The 23201-nt window shown below is 44.5% G+C and overlaps 1 protein-coding gene across 3 annotated transcripts in view; it reads left to right on the forward strand.

Moving 5' to 3' along the window:
- ACP3 (acid phosphatase 3) overlaps positions 1-23201 on the forward strand; it is a 196554-nt gene that overhangs the window by 170885 nt on the left and 2468 nt on the right. For all 3 annotated transcript variants that reach the window (XM_073569462.1, XM_073569465.1, XM_073569464.1), the window contains 2 exons: positions 13718-13824; positions 15790-15968. In XM_073569462.1, the coding sequence (XP_073425563.1) occupies positions 13718-13824; positions 15790-15968 (286 nt within the window). The remainder of the gene's footprint in view (positions 1-13717; positions 13825-15789; positions 15969-23201) is intronic.

The following is a 23201-nucleotide window of genomic DNA, read 5'->3' on the forward strand; positions in this document are numbered from 1 at the left end:
AGGACAGAACCGCGACAGCCGGTACCAGGAGGGGCGGCTCAAGGACAAGAGGCGCCCGTAGGCAGGAGTACTGGACTGAGAGGTAGAGGACCTAACAGGACTGCTGGATGGGTAGACAGACAGGGAGCAGGTACTAGAGGGGAGAGGACCGGGAGGAAGCACACAAGGGGGTACCAGAAGGGAGAAAAGAGCGGTCATGCAGGGTGAACGAACACTGGGAACAAGGATGCAGAGCCAGGGGCTGGAAGCCACGGGGAAGACAGACAGGAAACAGGCGGCACTATAGGAAGGGGGCCAAAGCGCAGCGTGGCGAGCGCACAGCAACACTCAGGCGTCCTCTGCATAGAGAGCGCGCCAGAAATACCCTAGGGTCCGGAAGCGGGCGGTACGTGCCGCCCCCGGCGCCACCCCCCCGTAGGCGGAAGAGGGGACGCTGGTGCGCGCGCGCGCCCTAAGGAAGGAGCGCGGTGCCGTGACAGGAGGGGAGGCAGAGCGTGGGAGCGCGCCGCGACGAGGACGCCGGTAGGAGAAGGTGGCGGCGGTTGCCGCTGGAGGAGGGGCGGGAGCGGGTGCAGCCGAGACCGCCGACATGACATAACCTTTGCTGGCATCACAGTCGCGGTGCCGAGCGGTAGCGGTCTAGAGGGACTTCAGTCCTGCGGTCTAAGGGCTGAGTTCTGTGACTATACGCTAGCGCTCACACTGCCGAGCTCTGTGAGCAATAACAGGTTACGGCATTTATTGTTTGGTGGTTGTGCGGCTCTGATAGGGTGAGGCTAACCCCGTGTGTCCCGTTATTATACCACCATATAGCGTCCGCCATTACCGAGCAGCAGTTAACACCTCTGCACGGTGGACCCCGGGCTGCGAACGCACCTAAAATACTATCTTTATTATTTGGTGCGTTCCGCCAGCTCGTAACACCGCAGGTCAGCTAACTTGCCCTCAGGCAGCCTAAACTCCCACTCAACAGTGTCAATGACGATCCCCAAGAAACGCAAGCACGTACTTGGGCCCTCGGTTTTACCAGGCGCCAGCGGAACTCCAAAAACGCTCAGCTACCCACTCGATGGTTTGCAATATTCTGTGACAGCGCAACGAATCTGCAGGGCCGACGCACATAAAATCATCCAAATAATGGATAACTGATTCAAAACCGGAAACATCGCGCACCACCCACTCAAGAAAAGAACTAAAGGCCTCAAAATACGCACAGGACAATGAGCAACCCATGGGTAAGCACCTGTCCATGAAAAACTTGCAGTCCCTAAAACAACCCAGGAGCCTCATGCTGTCCGGATGGACCGGTAAAAGACGAAATGCAGCTTCAACGTCAGTCTTAGCTATAAGCTCCCACCGACCACAACTCCGCACCCACTGTGCAGCCTCGTCGAACGAGGAGTAAACCACCGAACATATCTCTGGATCAATACCGTCGTTAACTGACCTACCCCGTGGAAAAGACAAGTGCTGAATAAGCCGAAACATTATTTGGCTCCTTCTTCGGAACCACGCCTAGGGGAGGGACCACCAAATCCAGAAACGGCGGGGACGCGATAGGGCCGGCCATGCGGCCCAAAGAGACTTCCTTTTCAATTTTTTCCGAAACCACAGCGGTGTGAAGCAGAGCCGAACGCAAATTTTTTAAAGCGAGCGGAATGACAAAAGGGGGGTGCGGAATCACAAAACCATCTCTAAAACCCGCGTACAACAGTGCCGCTTTTTCCCTGTCCGCATATCTATTTAGATAAGGGACCATCCTTTCCAGTTTCACTGGAGTCTCCCCCTTTAGAATTACCACCCCCGGCTCCTGGCTTCCCTTTTTTGAAATACTTGGACGCTCCGTGGGAAGCACCGTTGCGAGTGGAACAGAGGTGTTTGAATTTGCAATTCTCCCCGAACTTACACTGCCCGTCGTTGAACTGCCAGCAGACCACCAACTTGTGGTTTCCCGCCTGCCCCAGTCCACTTCCGCTCGTGGCGCTGGAATTACCACTGCTCTGGCTGGTGCTGCCAGCACCCCCCACGAAAGGAGCTCCCAAACTTGTTTTGAGCAATGACGCGCATCCATAACCCAATATCCTTCTGATCCCAACGAATGGCTGGGCGAATGGCGGAATTGTTCGTCATACCTCAGCCACGCCTGACCCCCTTAAACTCTGTAAGCTTCACCTATTGCATCCAGGTAACAAAACAATGCCAAGCAATTGTCCGGGGCCCTTTCCCCAATAACGCTTGCCAAAATGGCAAATGCTTGCTGCCAATTCACAAACGTCTGAGGAATTAAGCGCCACCTGCGTTTCTCCTCGTCCTCCTTTTTGCTATCCTCCTTCTTGCTCTTATCCAAATTAAATTTCTCGAGAGGCAACAACGAGAATATCTCCATGTATTTGTCCTTCCATATGCGCTCCTTAACGTCCTTCTTTAAATAAGCCCCCAGTGGGTCCTCAAAGCATACATAGACATCACCGTGAGCCCTGTCATCCAAGTGCACGCGACACTCCTCCTTTTCCGTTTGCACTGACACAGACACTGGTTCACTAGCGCACCCCGCCAGCTCTAACCCGCTCTGCCCAACCTGCCCCCCAGCCTGAGACCCCACCCAGCCCGCCAGTGGAGATGGTGCAACGAAACCCCGCTCCAACCGTGAAAGCAAATCCCGGACATCTGCGAGCATAGACCTAACACCCCCCCCACCACTCATACCGTCTGTCGAGGGACCCACCTCCCCCTGGCAATGAAGACAACAGTGGCTGACATACAGGGGACACAGATGCATACTCACCGGGCTGCGAGGGGGCTGTGAGCCCTCCAGCCGGACCGCCGGGATTCACGGATGCGTTCGCGCCCAATTGACTCATGATGTTGGCTCCACTGGACTGCCGCTGACGTCCGGGACTACCCCCCCGAGGGAACCGGGATACAGGGCCCGAAACAAAGGGGGGATCCCGCTTGCTGATCCCCAAGTGACGGTGCTGCCTGAGTCGCCGCGACCGGAGCACCTGAGGTCGCGCCATCCATCCGTGATGATGCGTGTGCGGCCCCCGGTGAAGAGCTCAGTGGGACCGGAGCGTACCCCCTGCCGCCAGTTGTGGGGGTGGATGGCACATGCCCTGCATTGCAGCAGGCCGTTCTATCCCTGCTGCATGGCCTCCTGTCAGTGTGCCCAGAGCAGGAAGCAGGCCGTGTTGTGGGCACCCCCCGCCGTGGCCCCCGATGAACCCGATGACCCCCCCCCCCGCTGGAGGGTGAAGGACACATCCCTGCTGTTTGGCAGGCCTCTACCGCTGTACTGGCTGACCATGGCCTGGAGAGAGGAGCAAACCACGCTATAATAGAGCCGCCAGAGCGGCCCTCCGATAAGTCCTGGGTGCTGCGCGGCCCGGCACATGTCAGCCCCGCCCCCTGCACGGAGCGAGACAAAGGCCCAGACACCGCCGCAGGGCCTCGCCGGGCTTGCGGATTCCTCCCAAGCCGGGGCCCGCTGGAGCGAGCAGCGCGGGGCGCCCGGCCTGGAGGGTCCTGGGAGGGGCTCCTGCGCCGACGGGAGGCCCGAGGTGCTACATCCGGTGAGAGCCATTTGTGAGGCCTCACCCGCCTTGCGCGCCGCTCCCTCATTGCAGGCAGAGCCGACTGCCCGGACGTCCCCGGGGTGATCGCCGCCACCTGCGCTTCCAGCCACCCTGGCGGCTGTGTCATGGAAGCCACCCTCAGGCACTCCAATGCCTGCTCCACGTCAGCCATGGTGAGTCCAAAAACTTCCTGGGGGAAAAGAGCGGGAACTGTGAGGAGGGAGGCACGTTGCTCAACCATATATATCGGCAACGCCCCCTCCCACCAAGCCCACTCCACCCATCTTCACCCTCCAAACCCCCCGTCATGCTGGCCTCCGCCTGACGCCTCTTCTGTGGGGTGGGGATGCTCAGCTCCAGCCATTACTAACTTTAGGAGTGTTAAGATTTTGAGAAGGATTTTGAGAGTTTCCGCCCAGTTTCAGCTCTGAAGGGTAGGTTCACACAAGTGTATAAAAACATCAGAGTTTCATCCAGAAAAGTGGGACAATTATTTTTCACATGTCACCAGTGTGCAGTCCATATATAGTCTAGTTTTACAGCAGAGGCTATTAATAAGTTACAAGACCTCTTACATTGCAATTTTGTAACATAGGAAACTGTATCTGTAAAAATTGGATGCTATTCTGTGGCTCCATGCGGCATCTCATTTTTTTGTGTACCCATAGGCTTGAATAGGTGCATCTCATCTGATTTACAGAAGAAACTAGTACACTCTGATTAATTTTCACATACAGATTAGGGCCTCTTTCACACATGCGGGTCTCCGGTACGTGTGGTGACAGTTTTGACATGTTCCGATGACACTGACAAATGAATGGGTGTGTGCACATGTCAATGTGTTTCCACGGACCATGTGTCGGTGGGCAAAACAAGCTGACATGTCTGGTTTTTTATCATCAGCACGGGCCGCAAAACTTCTCACACACGTGCACACGGAAAACACACATTGATGTCATCCGTGGGACACGCATCAGAACAGGGGAAGAAGCGCTACAGAAAGCGCTGTTCCCCGACGCCGGGTGCTGAACACAGCTCTAATCATTCCCCCCTGCTCTGCCGGCGATCGGAGCTAGCAAGGGAGAATTATGAGAGTTATATTAAAGTCAGAACGATGACAGCAGGTGGGGGCTTTTGGGATTATTACTCCCATCAAACTACACCTGCTGCTGCTAAGAACAGTGACAGCAGGAGCGGATGATGGGGGTATTACTCACCCGACGCCTGCGCTATAACTAAATAAATGAATGAAAAATCCAGCATGGGTTCCCCCTATTTTTTATAACTGGCCTGGAAAAACTCACAGCTGGAGAGTTTTGATACCATGTGATCTGCTGTGATGACAATGAGCTTGAACTCATCACTGACTTTTTCCCACGGTCCTGAGGTCACCGCAGTTCAGCCCGGCTGGGAAATTCTATGAGGTCACCCCAATCACTGACGCTGTACTCCCAGCAGCTCATTCACCAGTGGTTTTCAGCCTGGACGGTCACATCTTGGCACCCTCCACGTTGAAAACTATTTGCGGGCTGCTATTTTTAGGCTGAGGGGGCCTATATCAATGGCCCCTTACCAGCCTGAGAATACCAGCCCCCAGCTGTCAGCTTTAGCAGGGCTCGATTTCAAAAATGTGGGGACCCCATGCTGTTTTTTTTTTAATTATCGACGCTCACTATTTAGACAAACAATTCTAAAAAAATATATCTGTCGGTTTCAAAGCCGCCACAAATAATGTTAGAAAAGACATGAAAAAAGACACATAGCAAAAATAAACCGCCAGCTGTATTTTTTTTTATCATTTGCTGGGGCAGCAGTGTGCGAATAGCTGACGCTAATATGTTCAACCAACTTATCAAGAAGGCAAGTGCAGCTGTTGGCCTCCATCTTGACTCTTTTGGGGAGGTACTGGAGGATATGATTCAAAAGAAGTGCAGGGCTATAATGAACAATAATACACACCCACTATACGAGCTGTTCTTGAATCAGAAGAGCACATTCAGAAGCCATCTAATCCTACTAAGGTGCAAGAAGGAGAAATTCAGGAAATCGTTTGTGCCTACTGCTATGGGGATGTATAACAATTCACTAAGGGTGAAAGATGGCTACGACCTAGGGCCGGCGCACTAATGTAAAGGATCAGAGATTTGTATACCTTTGTTTGTTACGTATTGTGGTTAGTCATGTGCAAGATCTGTGTCTAGTAATTACTCTATGTAATGCTGTTTGTAATGTAGTAATGCTGTTCATAATGTTTTGTTTGTAATGCTGTTGTAATGCTGCTGTGATACAATATACTTTATTGATCCCAAGGGAAATTATGGTATTGTATTGTATTGTAAGTATCTTCCACTGGAATAACACAAATTTGTGAAATGCACAAATTCCCCTGAAAAGCTATTTTGAACAATCTTTGTTTTCAGATCATTTGAGTTGTTTTGAGGAGCCCATGATGCCACTCTTCATAGGAGAATCAAATAGGAGAACTACTTGCAAGTGGCCACCTTAAATACCTTTTCTCATGATTTGATACACCTGGCTATGAAGTTCAAAGCTCAATGAGGTTACAAAACCAATTTAGTGCTTCAGGAAGTCAGTAAAAAGTAATTAGGAGTGTTCAAATCAAGAAAATGATAAGGGTGCCCATACTTTTGCACCGGTCAAATTTTGTTTAAATGCAGATTGCACATTTTCTGTTAGTACAATAAACCTCATTTGAATCCAGAAATATAACTGAGTCCATCAGTTATTAGATATATGAAACTGAAATAGCTGTTGCAAAAACCAAAATTGTTATAAAGAAAAAAGGTTAACCTTAATAGGGGTGCCCAAACTTTAACATATGACTGTACATACACACATACATACACACACTTGAGCTTTATATATTAGATAAACAAAGGGAGTATTTATACTAAGGAAGGGAGTGGATAATATTACACGGTCCCGGTACACCCCTTACACATACAATGTACTAGAAAATAAGAAAAAAGTCCAAGTGCAGTGAAATGGTGAAATAAATGCACTGCTCAAAAAAATAAAGGGAACACTCAAATAACACATCCTAGATCTGAATGAATGAAATATTCTCATTGAATACTTTGTTCTGTACAAAGTTGAATGTGCTGACAACAAAATCACACAAAAATCTCATCAATGGAAATCAAATTTATTAACAATGGAGGCCTGGATTTGGAGTCACACACGAAATTAAAGTGGAATGTAATGACCTTAAAACAAGTCAGTATTGTGTGTGGCCTCCACGTGCCTGTATGACCTCCCTACAACGCCTGGGCATGCTCCTGATGAGGCGGGGGATGGTCTCCTGAGGGATCTCCTCCCAGACCTGGAATAAAGCATCCGCCAACTCCTGAATAGTCTGTAGTGCAACGTGACGTTGGTGGATGGAGCGAGACATGATGTCCCAGATGTGCTCAATCGGATTCAGGTCTGGGGAACGGGCGGCCAGTCCATAGCTTCAATGCCCTCATCTTGCAGGAACTGCTGACACACTCCAGCCACATGAGGTCTGGCATTGTCATGCATTAGGAGGAACCAAGGGCCAACCGCACCAGCATATGGTCTCACAAGGGGTCTGAGGATCTCATCTCGGTACCTAATGGCAGTCAGGCTACCTCTGGCGAGCACATGGAGGGCTGTGCGGCCTTCCAAAGAAATGCCACCCCACACCATTACTGACCCACTGCCAAATTGGTTATGCTGAAGGATGTTGCAGGCAGCAGATCGCTCTCCAGCCTCTATCATGTCTGTCACATGTGCTCAGTGTGAACCTGCTTTCATCTGTGAAGACCACAGGGCGCCAGTGGCAAATTTGCCAATCCTGGTGTTCTGTGGCAAATGCCAAGCATTCTGCACAGTGTTCGGCTGTAAGCACAACCCCCATCTGTGAATGTCGGGCCCTCAGACCATCCTCATGAAGTCGGTTTCTAACCGTTTGTGCAGACACATGCACATTTGTGGCCTGCTGGAAGTCATTTTGCAGGGCTCTGGCAGTGCTCCTCCTCCTCCTTGCACAAAGGCGGAGGTAGCAGTCCTGCTGCTGGGTTGTTGCCCTCCTATGGCCCCCTCCATGTCTCCTGTTGTACTGGCCTGTCTCCTGGTAGCGCCTCCAGCCTCTGGACACTATGTTGACAGACACAGCAAACCTTCTTGTCACAGCTTGCATTGATGTGCCATCCTGGATGAGCTGCACTACCTGAGCCACTTGTGTGGGTTGTAGAGTCCGTCTCATGCTACCACGAGTGTGAAAGCACAACTAACATTCAAAAGTGACCAAAACATCAGCCAGAAAGCATTGGTACTGAGATGTGGTCTGTGATCCCCACCTGCAGAACTACTCCTTTATTGAGTGTGTCTTGATAATTGCCAATAATTTCCATCTGTTGTCTATTCCATTTGCACAACAGCATGTGAAATTCATTGTCAATCAGTGTTGCTTCCTAAGTGGACAGTTTGATTTCACAGAGGTTTGATTGACTTGGAGTTATAACCTGTTGTTTAAGTGTTCCCTTTATTTTTTTGAGCAGTGTACAATTCCTTCCTACATTGTTTTTTTTTTTTGTACGGCTTTCATTCAGGTCAGTGCATTTACGGCGATCACAAACTTGTAACTTTGTTTTTAAGTGGTAAAAAAAAACAGAAATTTGTTAATTAAAAACATAGGTTTGTGTTCCCATAATTTGAGACCCACACTGTTTTTATTCCTCAATCAATGGAGTTGTGCGATGCCTTGTTTTTTGCTAAACATTTTTATAGGTTATCATTCTGATCACTTTTTATTATTAAGCTGTTAAATAAAGAGCTTGTTCTTACAACTTAGGTCAACTTATGGCTTATTTTCACCTCTTCATCATATTCAATCTACAGCACAGTTTCAAAGTTTGAAGGTTGAAATGAAAGAATACACCAAGTCCATAAAGTTCAAGAATCTGTTTGTAACAGAAGCTGCTTGATGATTTGGATGTAGAAGTGGTCCCCCTTTACCTTTCAGGCCCCTCTGCGGCTCTATAGGTTGCACCCATGGTATGTCCGCCCCTGTGTAACCTGTAATATTATATTTATCAAGAAAGGCATCCAAGGCTGCCTTGACTTTGGATAGTGGATTGTCGATCACAACATGATGTGGCAGTGTCTGTAATGTATTGTTTACAGTCTATATAGAATCTTGTGCTTGGGTGCAAGGAAACAAAGGAGACACAAATTTGGTTAAGAAGTGCTTGTATTACTTCTTACAAGTAATTACTGGTACTTACATGCACGCAACCTCCGATCATCACAAGATCTCCTTCTCTACTCCCTTCTTATCTCCTCTTCCCACAATCGCATACAAGACTTCTCCCGCGCATCCCCCATACTCTGGAACTCTCTACCACAACATATCAGACTCTCGCCTACCATCGAAACCTTCAAAAAGAGCCTGAAGACCTACCTCTTCCGACAAGCCTATAACCTGCAGTAACCATCGATCGACCAAACCATTGCACGACCAGCTCTGTCCTCGCCTACTGTATCCTCACCCATCCCTTGCAGATTGTGATCCCTCGCGGGCAGGGTCCTCTCTCCTCCTGTACCAGTCGTGACTTGTATTGTTTAAGAATACTGTACTTGCATTTATTATGTATACCCCTTCACATGTAAAGCGCCATGGAATAAATGGCACTATAATAATAAATAATAATAATAATAAACAAGTATGCCACAGGGAAAAGGTTTTACACAATTGCAGGTACAGAGGCAGGAGACACGGCAGGCCAGAGTAAACCCTAAGTTCAGCATAAACCACAGAAACAGGATCAGAATGTCTCTCTCTGTTACTTGCCTTGCAAATGCTGATTGGCAAGCAGCAGGGTTCCAGTGTCCCTACATGTCCCAAAGATACACAGTAGGAGATGGCTGGAATACTATGTCCAAGACATCCAGGAACCAGGTCACAGGCTGACAGACATGATTCAGAAGCACTGACTGAACAGCTGAGGCTGCTTAAAAAGGCAAGTGGAAGAGAACAGGGTGGAAACATAGAAACTAGAAACTCCATAGTGACTGAGGGCAAGGTAACTGCAGCAGGACAGAAAGCAAAATGGCCGACGGAGAAAACTAGGTTTCAATAACAGAAAATAACAGCAGATATAGCAAAGAGACTGAGCAGAGGCGTATCTAGGCTTTCTGGCACCCGGGGCAAGAATTTGGTTCGGCGCCCCCCCCCCCCCCCAAGTACATATGCGACTTGCACAGTTAGTCATGTACCCACAAGCTGCTCTCCCTAATGCTCTCAATGTTCAGTAAAAAACTGAAAGCAGGAAGAGAAGCTCGTTGTCACAGGACCATAACTATGAAAATCGCATATGAGTGAGGTGTCCATGTGATGAGTACTGGAACCTGCAGAGCTGAATCCTGACATTGCAGCTTCTGAATTCTCACAACGAATGCACTGCACACTTTTAGGATTCTCCCTTGCCGATATACAGTCATGTCAACACAAGTATGTGATTTGTATACTTCTGGCCACATTCCAACTAGACGTGCCCGGCCTCGCTCCGTTCACTTTCATTGAGTGAGGCCACACATGTCTAGTCAGCATGTGACCGCATGTATGTAAATTACCAGCACGAGAGAATCCTGACAGCATTCAGTGAGCACTGTGAGAATTCAGAAGTCTGCAGTCACATAGAATGACTGCAGACTCAGCACAAACCTGGACAACCCCTGTAATGCTCCTGACATAAATAAAAAACATGAGAATTAGTCAATATCACAAATAATATTTACATCCAGGTACCTTATAGATGACGTCGTCTCTGGAGTCGTTCTCCTTTTCTTCTTCTTGTCCAGACCCCATGATGAGTTTTCTCATCCACATCTCGTCTCTGCAGACTTCCATCTTCAACGGTCTTCTGCAGCAAATCCCCACACGATGCCCTTAAAGATAGAAGTGTCCTTATAATGCCCCTAAATACAAATATCTGCAATATACTGTCTCCTCACACTATTCCCCTCCCTCCTCATACTGTCTCCTCATATATTTACCCCCTCACTCTCTATACTGTCTGCTTACACATATCCCCGACTCCCCATACTGTGTCCACATGCATTCACCCGTTCGCACCCCTTACTGTCTGCACCCATCCCCCATACTGTTTCCTCATACATGCCCTCATACATACTCTTCATTTTGTGTCCTCAAATCTCCCCACATACATTAAATACCATCCCCACTCCAAATCCCCCCCATCCCCCACACACATTAAGTACCCCCCATCCCCACTCAATAACCCCTCATCCCTACTCCCAAATCCCCCCACACATTATGTACCCCCACTCCAAATCCCCCCACACATTATGTACCCCCACTCCAAATCCCCCCACACATTATGTACCCCCACTCCAAATCCCCCCACACATTATGTACCCCCACTCCAAATCCCCCCACACATTATGTACCCCCACTCCAAATCCCCCCACACATTATGTACCCCCACTCCAAATCCCCCCACACATTAACCCCCATCCCCACTCATTAACCCCTCCACACATTAATCCCCCATCTCCACTCATTAATCCCCCATCTCCACTCATTAACCCCCATCTCCACATTAACCCCCCACATTAATCCCATCTCCACTCATTAACCCCCATCTCCACACATTAACCCCCATCTCCACTCATTAACCCCCATCCCCACATTAATCCCATCTCCACTCATTAACCCCCATCTCCACTCATTAACCCCATCTCCACTCATTAACCCCCACACATTAACCCCATCTCCACTCATTAACCCCCCCACTCATTAACCCCCATCCCCACATTAATCCCATCTCCACTCATTAACCCCCATCTCCACTCATTAACCCCCACACATTAACCCCCATCTCCACTCATTAACCCCCCCACTCATTAACCCCATCCCCACATTAATCCCATCTCCACTCATTAACCCCCGCACATTAATCCCCATCTCCACTCATTAACCCCCATCTCCACTCATTAACCCCCATCTCCACTCATTAACCCCCCTCTCCACTCATTAACCCCCATCTCCACTCATTAACCCCCACCCCCACATTAACCCCCCTCTCCACTCATTAACCCCCATCTCCGCTCATTAACCCCCATCCCCATCTTCGGTGGTTCTTCAGCTCCACAGAGGAGCACACTTACCACCAGCGTTCGCTCTGGGCGCCGGGAGTGACGTCAGCAGCGTGATCACATGACCTGATCACGCTGCTGACGTCGCTCTGACCCGGCGGTCAGAGCTTCAATTGTACTGGCGTCTATAGACGCCAAGTACAATTGCTGCCTGGGAGTCGGCGCGGCCTCCTTCTCTGCGTCGGCTGTCAGCTTGACAGCCGACACAGAGAACCGCCGACTCCCAGGACTGGTAGTGGCAGAACACAGCCGCCGGGGGGGGAGGGAGGGAGATACTGGCATACTGCGGACCTCTGCATTAGGCGGCCGGGCGGCTCGACTGCGCCCCCCTGCTGCCTGCGCCCGGGGCAACTGCCCCGGCTGCCCCCCCTTGGATACGCCACTGAGACTGAGAACCTTAAGGCCCCGTCTCACTAAGCGACTTACCAGCGATCCCGACACCGATATCAAGGTGTCAGGATCGCTGGTAAGTCGCTATGTGATCGCTGGTGAGCTGTCACACAGACAGCTTCACCAGCGATCAGCACAGCGATGCCGAGCGCCCAGCATCGCTGGCCATCCTGTAAAAAATAGAATCAAAATAAAAAATATAGTTATTCTCACCTTCCGACGTCGCGTTCAGTCATCCCGCCTCTCTCCACGCTCCGGTCCCAGTGATCCTTTGCATGAATGACCGCGAGATGTCACGGTCTCGCGGGATAACAAAGGCAGGGGGGCCGCTCGCTGATCGCTGTCACACACAGCGATCTCGCTGGTGAGATCGCTGTTACGTCACAAAAGTTGTGACTCAGCAGCGATCTCGCTACCGAGATTGCTTAGTGAGACGGGGCCTTTACAGTTTCATTGCTCATGGACTAAAGGATTACCGTCTGTGATGATGATCATGATGATGATAGCTTTGTTGCTTTGTACAAAGGATGCTTCTTTGTCATGACTGCTGGTCTAGGTGTAAGACGTCTTCTTTACCTCCCAACATGCGCAATGCGCCTCTGAAGACAGGAAGTGTACCCACGACTTCACAGGAACAATGATGTGGGTGAAGAAAGCCGCGCACATCTTTGTACCTCACCCCCTCCAACTCCCAGGCTGTCCCAACTCCTCCTTCTCCATTGGTACTTATTTCATGTCGCCTTTTGCAATATCTTAAGACTTTATACCTTGGCTTACTATATTGCTGCCATCTATTGCATTGTGACATTATCACTTGATGTTTTATTTTTAGCTGTGTTTTTTAGGATTGTGATCTATCTATATTAGTGTTCTGGAGTTCTACATTTACACCCTTTATCACTGAGTTGGCCAGTCTGGGTGAATTTTGTTCGTTGCTCCCATTTTTTCTTATCTCGGTTTTATTTTACCGTTCTTGATATATTTCAATAAACATTATTATTTTGATTTTGTTTTTTAGTTTCCATTGTTATTTGATATGCATGCGCAAGTTTTACATCGAGCTGGCAATGACCCTGGCTTTTGCAAATCATGTCATGTCCCTGTGGACATGATAACATGCAGAGATTGACAACAAGTCTGGGGTAACTAATGCCCCATCCACCAGTCAAAGGGCTAATTGGCATAGGAAACACAAAGCTTCTAAAGTCTTATTTTAAACATGAATTTAGGTGTTAATCACTATAGATGACTGTTTAGGCAGGGTATTTAGGAACAAATATTCTAATGCTGGTGGGTTGAAGGGCATGTGGGACCTGTCAGGTTCCTAGAAATGTAGGAATAAGTTGACAACTGGGTGTAACTAGTTCTGGATGTGTCGCTACGTACAATACTTTGATATTGTCCAATCAGAAATAATAGTTTTATGAGGACACACTTCACTGGAAAATGTAAATGCATTCATAAATATACAGGAGTTAAAATAGAGACACGCAGAACACAGGTATATAAGAAAGAATAGAGAATACAAGTATTTAATAGTACTGACAGGTTCAAATAAAAGTTCTTAAACAATCCATATTTCTCTCCCCCAGCATGACACCACAGTAGCTGCTCTCCAGATGGCTCTGAATGTCTCCAATGGAAAACTTGCACCTTACGCTGCATGTCATATTTTTGAGCTTTACGAAGCTGATGATGGGTAGGTAACAAATGATAAGGCTCTTACATATTTATGAAAATTATCGCTAAGAGTTGCCAATGGGTTGGCATTACTCAAGTGAGTTTATATACAGTAGGGAAAACCTCCCAAACATTATGTGAAAAAGGCCTAATTTACAGAATTTACAAGTATTAACTCCTTCATGTCGGAGGTATTTTCGTTTTTGTGTTTTTGTTTTTTGTTCCCCTTCTTCCCAGAGCTGTAACTTTTTTATTTGTCGATCAATATGGCCATGTGAGGACTTGTTTTTTGCAGGACAAATTGTACTTTTGAATGACACAATTGCTTTCAACATATCCTGTACTGGAAAACAGGAATAAAATTCCAAGTGCGGTGAAATTGCAAAAAAGTGCAATTTCACAGTTGTTGCTATTTTTGTTATTAAGTTCACTAAATGCTAAAACTGACCTGCCATTATGATTCTCCAGACTCATTTCATAGATTCATAGACACCAAACATGTCTAGGTTCTTTTTTACGTAAGTGGTGCAAAAAAAAATCCAAACTTTGGTAAAAAAAATGGTGCCATATTCCGAGACATGTAGTGTCTCCATTTTTCATCATCTTGGGTCAGGTGAGGGCTTATTTTTTGCATACCAAACTGACATTTTTATTGATACCATTTTGATATAGATATGATCTTTTGATCACTCGTTATTGCGTTTTATTGCAATGTAGCGGCGACCAAAAAAAAGTAATTCTGACATTATGATTTTTTTTCTCATTATACCATTTAGTGATCGGTTAATTCTTTTTTTATATTGATTGGGCGATTCTGAACACAAAATTTGTTTATTTGATTTTTTTTTATTATTTTGAATGGGGGGAAGAGGGGTGATTTGAACATTGATATTTTTGATATTTTAATATTTTTAAAAACTTTTTTTACTTTTTACATGCTTCAATAGTATCCATGGTAGACTAGAAGCTGCAGTTATCTGATCGCCTCTGCTACACACAAGCGATGATCAGATCGCCTGTGTATAGCAGAAATGCTCACTTACTATGAACGCCCACCACCATGCGGCGCTCATAGCAATCAGGCTATGACAACCATAAAGGTCTGCTGGAGTCCCCTGGTTGTCATGCCAACCGATCGGTGACTTGCGATTAAGTGACGCGTTCAGAGATGGGCGGGATTTCCGGCAGGCTTCCGGTAAGCGCGAGTTAAATGCCACTGTCAGAATTTGACAGCGGCATTTAACAGGTTAACAGCCGCAGGTGGATCGCGATTCCGCCCGCGGCTGTTAAGAGACATGTCAGCAGTTCAAAATAGCTGACATGTCGGGAAAGATGTGGGCTTCGGCACTGAGCCCAGATCAAAGGGAGGGATTCCTACAGGGCGTACTATTACTCCCAAAGTCGGAAAGTGGTTAAAACGTATCCATCATTTTTATTTTTATTTCATAAATCAATAGTACAAATGAAAATAAGCAACTTTGTACTATATCATATCAGAAAAATCTGCTTCTTTCTCTGTTAAAAATTGATTAATCAATACCAAAATTCTCAATTCTGAGGTAAAATCTGTATTCAGTGCAGACAGACTTTCCCATTACTGAGATAGGAGATTGCAGATTTATATTTTTTTAAAAGTTGTAAAAAAAAAATGTCAAACTAACTCCGGTAAGGGGGTAGAATAAAAACTAGAATGTCACTTCTAAGCAGAAATTTCATTTCTTAAGATGCGTTAAATTTCTGAAACATTATTCGACACCGATAAATTTGGTGCAAAAAAATAGCAATGCAGCAACAAGGAAAATGGCATTCGATTAAAAAGAAAATGCAGAAAAAAATTGCAATTATCAGAGAAGATTGTTATTGAGTCTTACAGTGTGGATAGCTGCAGAAAAAATGCAGCATTTATGCTACATATGAACGTGGCTTTACATTATATTTTCAAACATACAGTAAATATCAAAATATTTTTGTTTAAAATCTCCAGGAAATACACTATTGAAATGTACTACCGAAATGACTCATCAGTAGATCCCTACTTGGTCACTTTGCCAGGCTGCTCTCCATCATGTCCTCTGACAATGTTTACTGATTTGACATCTTCAATAATTGTAGACGATTGGAAGAAAGAATGTGGAGTCAAGAAAGATGGGGATACAAGCTCAGGTACGATCATTCTTTTTAATATTATGTGAATCAGGTATTTTGAAGAAAAAAAGCATTATGTTACCTTAACTGCCTGTAACACAAAAAGTTTGTCCCATCATAGATTTCAGAATACCGAGATACTTACAGCATCTTGAAAAAGTATTCATACCACGTGAACATTTACAATTTTTTTTTCATGTTACAGCCACAATCATAAGCGTATTTGATTGGGAATTTATGTGATCTATCAACACAAAGTAGCAATAATTTGTGAAGTGTAAAGGAAATAATACATAGTTTTCTATTTATTTTAAAAATATAAATCTGAAATTTGTGACTTGCATTTGTATTCAGCCCCCTGTAGTCTGATACCCCTTAATAAAATCCTAAGTGCCCAATTGGCTCCATAAGTCACATAATTAGTAAATTGAGACCACATGTGTATTTTTTTTTCTCAGTATAACTACAGTTGTTCTGTGAAGGCCTCAAAGGTTTGTTTTACAACGGTAGGGATCAAAGCGGGGTTAGGTTATTAAATATCCCAAGCTCTGAACATCTCACATCTCACTATCCAATCCATCATCCAGAAATGGAAGGAGTATGGCACAAATGCAAACCTACCAAGACATGACCGTCCACCAAAACGGACATTCCAAGAAAGGAGAGCTCTAATTAGAGAAGTGGCCAAGAGGCCCATGGTCACTGGAGGAGCTGCAAAGATCCACAGCTCAGGTGGGAGAATTTGTTCCCAGGACAGCTATTAATCCCATAGTCCACAAATATGTCCTTTATAGAAGAGTGGTAAGAAGAAAGCCAATTTTGAAAGCAAGCCATACAATGTCCCATTTGCAGTTTGCAAAAAGCCATGTAAGGCACTCAGATAGCATGTGGCAGAAGATGCTCTGGTCAGATGGGACTAAAGTAGAACTTTTAGGATAAATGCAAAACGCTATGTATGACAACAGAAAACTAGCATTGCACAATACCGTGAAAACACCATCCCCACCAACAAACATGGTGGTGGCAGAAACATGCTGGAATACTTTTTTCAGCAGTAATAGGAAAGCTGGTCAGAGTTTGTGGGAAGATGGATTGAGCTAAATACAGAGCGATCCTGGAGGAAAGCCTGTTAGAGACTGCAAAAGACTTGAGAATTCCTGCAGGACAACAACCCTAAACATACTGCCAGAGTTACAATGGAATGGTTTAGATCAAAGCATATTCATGTGTGTGTGAATGGCCCAGTCAAAGTCCAGACGTAAATCCCATTGAGAATCTGTGACAAAACATGAGAATTGCTGTTCGCAGACGTCTCCATGCAATCTCACTGAGCTAGAGTGAATGTGCAGAGAAGAATGGGCAAAAATGTCAGCCTCTAGATCGTAGAGACACACCCCATGTCCTACAAAGTATTGACTCAGGCGGGCTAAATACAAATGCACATCATAATTTTCAGATTTATAATTAAAATATTTACAAAACCATGTATCATTTCCTCTACACTTCATAAATACTTGATACTTAGTGTTGGTATATCACATACAGTTGTGGCCAAAAGTATTGACACCCCTGCAATTCTGTCAGATAATATTCAGTTTCTTCCTGAAAATGATTGCAAACACAAATTCTTTGGTATTATTATCTTCATTTAATTTGTCTTAAATGAAAAAACACAAAAGAGAATGAAGCAAAAAGCAAAACATTGACCATTTCACACAAAACTCCAAAAATGGGCCAGACAAAAGTATTGGCACCTTCATCCTAATACTTGGTTGCACAACCTTTAGCCAAAATAACTGCGGCCAACCGCTTCCGGTAACCATCAATGAGTTTCTTACAATGCTCTGCTGGAATTTTAGACCATTCTTCTTTGGCAAACTGCTCCAGGTCCCTGATATTTGAAGGGTGTCTTCTCCAAACTGCCATTTTTAGATCTCTCCACAGGTGTTCTATGGGATTCAGGTCTGGACTCATTGCTGGCCACCTTAGAAGTCTCCAGTGCTTTCTCTCAAACCATTTTCTAGTGCTTTTTGAAGTGTGTTTTGGGTCATTGTCCTGCTGGAAGACCCATGAACTCTGAGGGAGACCCAGCTTTCTCACACTGGGCCCTACATTATGCTGCAAAATTTGTTGGCAGTCTTCAGACTTCATAAAGCCATGCACACGGTCAAGCAGTCCAGTGCCAGAGGCAGCAAAGCAACCCCAAAACATCAAGGAACCTCCGCCATGTTTGACTGTAGGGACCGTGTTCATTTCTTTGAATGCCTCTTTTTTTCTCCTGTAAACTCTATGCTGATGCCTTTGCCCAAAAAGCTCTACTTTTATCTCATCTGACCAGAGAACATGCTTCCAAAACAGTTTAGGCTTTTTCAGGTAAGTTTTGGCAAACTCCAGCCTGGCTTTTTTATGTCTCGGGGTAAGAAGTGGGGTCTTCCTGGGTCTCCTACCATACTGTCCCTTTTCATTCAGACCCCGACGGATAGTACGAGTTGACACTGTTGTACCCTCGGACTACAGGGCAGCTTGAACTTGTTTGGATGTTAGTCGAGGTTCTTTATCCAACATCCGCACAATCTTGCGTTGAAATCTCTTGTCAATTTTTCTTTTCTGTCCCTATCTAGGGAGGTTAGCCACAGTGCCATGGGCTTCAAACTTTTTGATGACACTGCACACGGTAGACACAGGAACATTCAGGTCTTTGGAGATGGACTTGTAGCCTTGAGATTGCTAATGCTTCCTCACAATTTGGTTTCTCAAGTCCTCAGACAGTTCTTTGGTCTTCTTTCTTTTCTCCATGCTCAATGTGGTACACACAAGGACACAGGACAGAGGTTGAGTCAACTTTAATCCATGTCAACTGGCTGCAAGTGTGATTTAGTTATTGCCAACACCTGTTAGGTGCCACAGGTAAGTTACAGGTGCTGTTAATTACACAAATTAGAGAAGCATCACATGATTTTTCGAACAGTGCCAATACTTTTGTCCACCCTCTTTTTTATGTTTGATGTGGAATTATATCCAATTTGGCTTTAGGACAATTCTTTTTGTTTTTTTCATTTAAGACAAATTAAATGAAGATAATAATACCAAAGAATTTGTGTTTGCAATCATTTTCAGGAAGAAACTGAGTATTATCTGACAGAATTGCAGGGATGTCAATACTTTTGGCCACAACTGTAATATCCCAACAAAATGCAATTAAGTTTCTGGGTGTAACATTAAAAATGTGGAAACATTCAAGGGGTATGAATACTTTAAGAACTGTATCATATCGAAGGAACAATAAACTAGTAGGTTAAAAATCACACGTCTGAATTCTGCATCATGCACACGGGCAGGAAGTGACAGGGAAGCAGCAGAATGCCGGGGACCATGCTCTAGGGCTGGGGCAATGAGTAAGCCAGCGTCCCTGCATGGAAGACGAAGAGGACACCAAGCAGGGTTGCCGGCAACAGCATTACACATGTGCGTATTACTTTTGCAACATCTGGTGATGGACTAATTCATTTTTGGAGAATTGGACTAGCATCATTCAAACCACCAGAACCTAGGGTTTCCTCATGCAAAAGCAGCTCTGCTTCCTTCTTTAAAGGGGTTTTCCTGTCCAAAAGGATAAGTCTGCAGTCATAAGTCTGTAGTCACAGAGTGACTGCAGACTTTTTGATTTGGACCAGACAACCCCTTTAATAGTAGATTATGTCTATCTCCTTCACCACCTGTTACTGGTATGTGACACAAATCCAAAAAAATTGCATGCAGGTCGGATTACTCCCATGACATTCTCTCACATGTTGGATTAATCTAGGTGAGCCCTTTCCTGTCTGAAGGGATTTTTGCTAAACCGTTTATTCATAGGTCATTGTGTCGTTCATATGTAAAAATGTTGACAATCACATAACACTGCATATACCAGGAACTGTGATCGATCTGCACGTCAAAAACTGATTTATCCGGGAATGAAAGCCTCCCACATTAATTTGACTGACCTTGCCCAGGTAATTACAGTAATTACATTGCATACACTTAACGTTCTCTTTCGGTACTCTTTTATCTAACCAGTTCCCACTATGCATGTTCTCTATGAAATGACCTTAAACTGCCATATCTTTCACATCTTTACATCACCTGAATGACATAATAGGCTTCCTACATGCCAAATTAGGAAGCTGAATCACTTTCCAACATGCTCAAATAATTGTTAATTATTGATTTTATAATCTATTCCAAGAGGCGATACTTAATGAGAAAAAAAAAAACCCTTTTTTTTCTTTTTTTTTCTCTCGAGTGAATTATGATCCTATTTATTGGCTCAATAAAAATCTTCTATCTTTTTTTGTGGATAACTTAAATTGATAAATCTATCTCTAAGTTCTTGTGATTGTTTTAAAAATGTCTCGCTAGTATTGTTGATCCTTTTGAGGTATAAAAACTATCCATAGGGTAAAGATTTTGTTACATGGCACTGGTGATAGCTGTGATGGTGCAAGAGAGAGTTAGCGGCTGTCAGTTTCCAATATTGTTGTGTGAACAAGGGGCGATCATGAATAAATATTTTGACGTACAGTAAATCTATATGGTCACCACATATTTTGCTAGTAAAGGTTAATTTGGTTATTATTCAGCTACTATATAAATTCATCAAATTCCTTATTTAAGCCTGACCAAAACTGCAAAAATATCATCTTTATTCCTTAGAAATAATTGAATATGTTTAGTAAATGAGTTAAATACGTAAAAAAAATTTGGGACTCCATTTTTGACAAAAAAAAATATCAGCGAAAGTTAGGGCCACAAGAGTAGCACTACATCCAGGAACCTATTATTTAAATTAGATTAAAATTAATAGCAGTTTTCCCATGAAGGTCAGCCAATAGCCAAGCTTCACAGGAGGACCAAGATGGCAAACCAATATGACATTTTTTTTTCTAAGCTAAGCAAACCCAGCTTTTCCAACCTCTCATCATAGGAGAGGCCTTCCAACACTTGTAATAATCCCGTTGCCAAATTGAACTGATTCTAAATGTACAATATTAATTTTCAAATGTGGAACCCAAACCTGAATCCCTTATTTAAGATGTGCCTGAACAAGTAATTTATAGAGGGGCAACAATACATTGGGATCACAGGATTATTTCTCGTTTTATACATACTAAAATCTTGCTTGCTTTTGCAGCTGCTGCTTGACATTGAGTACTGGAGCTTAGTTTATTGTAATTTGAATACCCAAGTCCTTCTCCTGTTCTGTACTACCTACTATACTTCAATGTCAACAACTCTTTGATTCTTGTCACATAGCCAGTTTATTTTATCCATGTGCATATAGTGTCCCTGCATTTTAAGCTTTTGTATATGGCTGTTGGATGGTATAGTATCAAATGCCTTTGTAAAATCCAGATCATCTTTTATAAAGATTTACACAGATCCACCTTCTTACTCTTCTTAAATATCAGTACCATGTCAGCCATTCTTCAGTCTTGTAGCATCGACCCACAGGAAAGTCTAAGATGAGATACAGCGGCCTGTCAATTACTGTGTTCAACTCCCTCAACATCCGTGGATGAATAGCATCTGGGATGGGAGTCTTCATCAGTTTGCTCAGATGCTGCAATACTACTTTTTGTGCTATGAGTGTTATTTTGGGTGCATAACCTTAATCACAGTCTTGCTGATTGATACCTGGCACAGGCAGTTCATTGGTGGAAAAGCACTACATAAAAAGTGGAACAAAAGCTAAAAAGTTCAACACTGGTTGCCTTATTAGCTTTGTGTAGGTGTAAGGATCTGTTGCAGCGAGGCTAAACATCAGCTAAACTGGTACCTCTGCTTTTTTAGTTAGCATATAATTTATAATTGGAGAACTCACATTTCAAGGAGGAGATGACTCTGGTTTACAAAAATAAACTTTAGTTTGCTAGAGAAACTGATGAAAAATATATACAGTTGGTAGATGGTGCAAAACTTTAAAAGGCTACACAGATGTTCTGGCATTGTGAGTACGTGTTGAGGCAAATACTTGTCAGAAACACTTCAGTTACGTGAAACTGCTTAAAGTTCTATCTTCAACCCTCTTCAATACAGTACTCATGCCCCGAACTGTGAAGCCCTGTGTTTTTACTTCCAGGACTGGCTCATACATTCACTCCATCCTTATATTCTCTTTTGCTATGTCAGGGTCCCACAAACCACAAATGTACCTTTCTCGTCTTACAGCTCCATACAGACTGAAGCTGAGCTCTTTCCTCTCTGCTACAAGAATGTTTTGGCCATATCTCTTATTCAAACGGACACTTTTACACTTCACTACATTGCTTGCTACCTCTGTTATCCTCCTTGACACACACTTCACAGCAACACACAACTAGATCTCTCAATATGAACTTTCAACTAGGACTTTGGTACCTAAGACTCCCCCCTTGCTGCAGGGCATGTTATAACTATTATCTCGTCCCGAACCTTTTCCTATAGCGTTTTTTTCTCTAAAATGATCACATTTAAAGGTATTAAAATACAATAGAACAAGTTATTTAAAAAAACAATATCAAAGCTTGTGTATAAGGCAAAAAAGACTTTGGGCCAAACTCATCAAAACTGGTAATTTGTATGCCAGTCTTGATGAAATGTGCAATGCATTAAGCTACATCTAAACATATTTAAACATCTTTAAGCTGCTGTGCGCCACGGACAGAATTGTTAGTCCTGTTGGGAACTGGAGTATATTTCTGGAGTAATTTAGAGACCTAGATTATGATTACTTAGATGGGCGCACTTGGTTTTGACCCGTTCTAGCCCTGTCCACTTAACCAAAATTTGGAGGAGTAGTGTAAAAACTGGTGAAAACACGTTGATGAATTGGGCTCAAACTATTTAGTACAATTCAGTGAATCTATGACAGTATCATACACTTGCAGCAGAATCTTCAGGGGTGCCATTGATGTTCCACTTCTTTACATAGGTCTTATAGGTTTATAATAAATTATACAGTATTTCACTGGGCTTTGTAGTGCAAGTGTACATTTCACAGTGCCAGTTTCAGTAGAAATATTACCTTCATTTTTAACAGTGAAGTCCTGAAACTAAAACTTTTAGCATGCACAAACAGCCCAGACTGTAAGGGCATGCTGGGAGTTGTAGCTATTTGTTTTACTATATGCCCAATTTTGAGGAAATGACTGATCCGCTATTACCTGTCTCATCCCTTTGTTCCTCCAGCTTTTACTATTTTATTTTCTGCCAGTTTTGTTTACACTATGT

Source organism: Dendrobates tinctorius, unplaced genomic scaffold (genome assembly GCF_039654945.1).
Source record: "Dendrobates tinctorius isolate UK_male_01 unplaced genomic scaffold, ASM3965494v1 ptg000005l, whole genome shotgun sequence".
Taxonomy (NCBI): domain Eukaryota; kingdom Metazoa; phylum Chordata; class Amphibia; order Anura; family Dendrobatidae; genus Dendrobates; species Dendrobates tinctorius.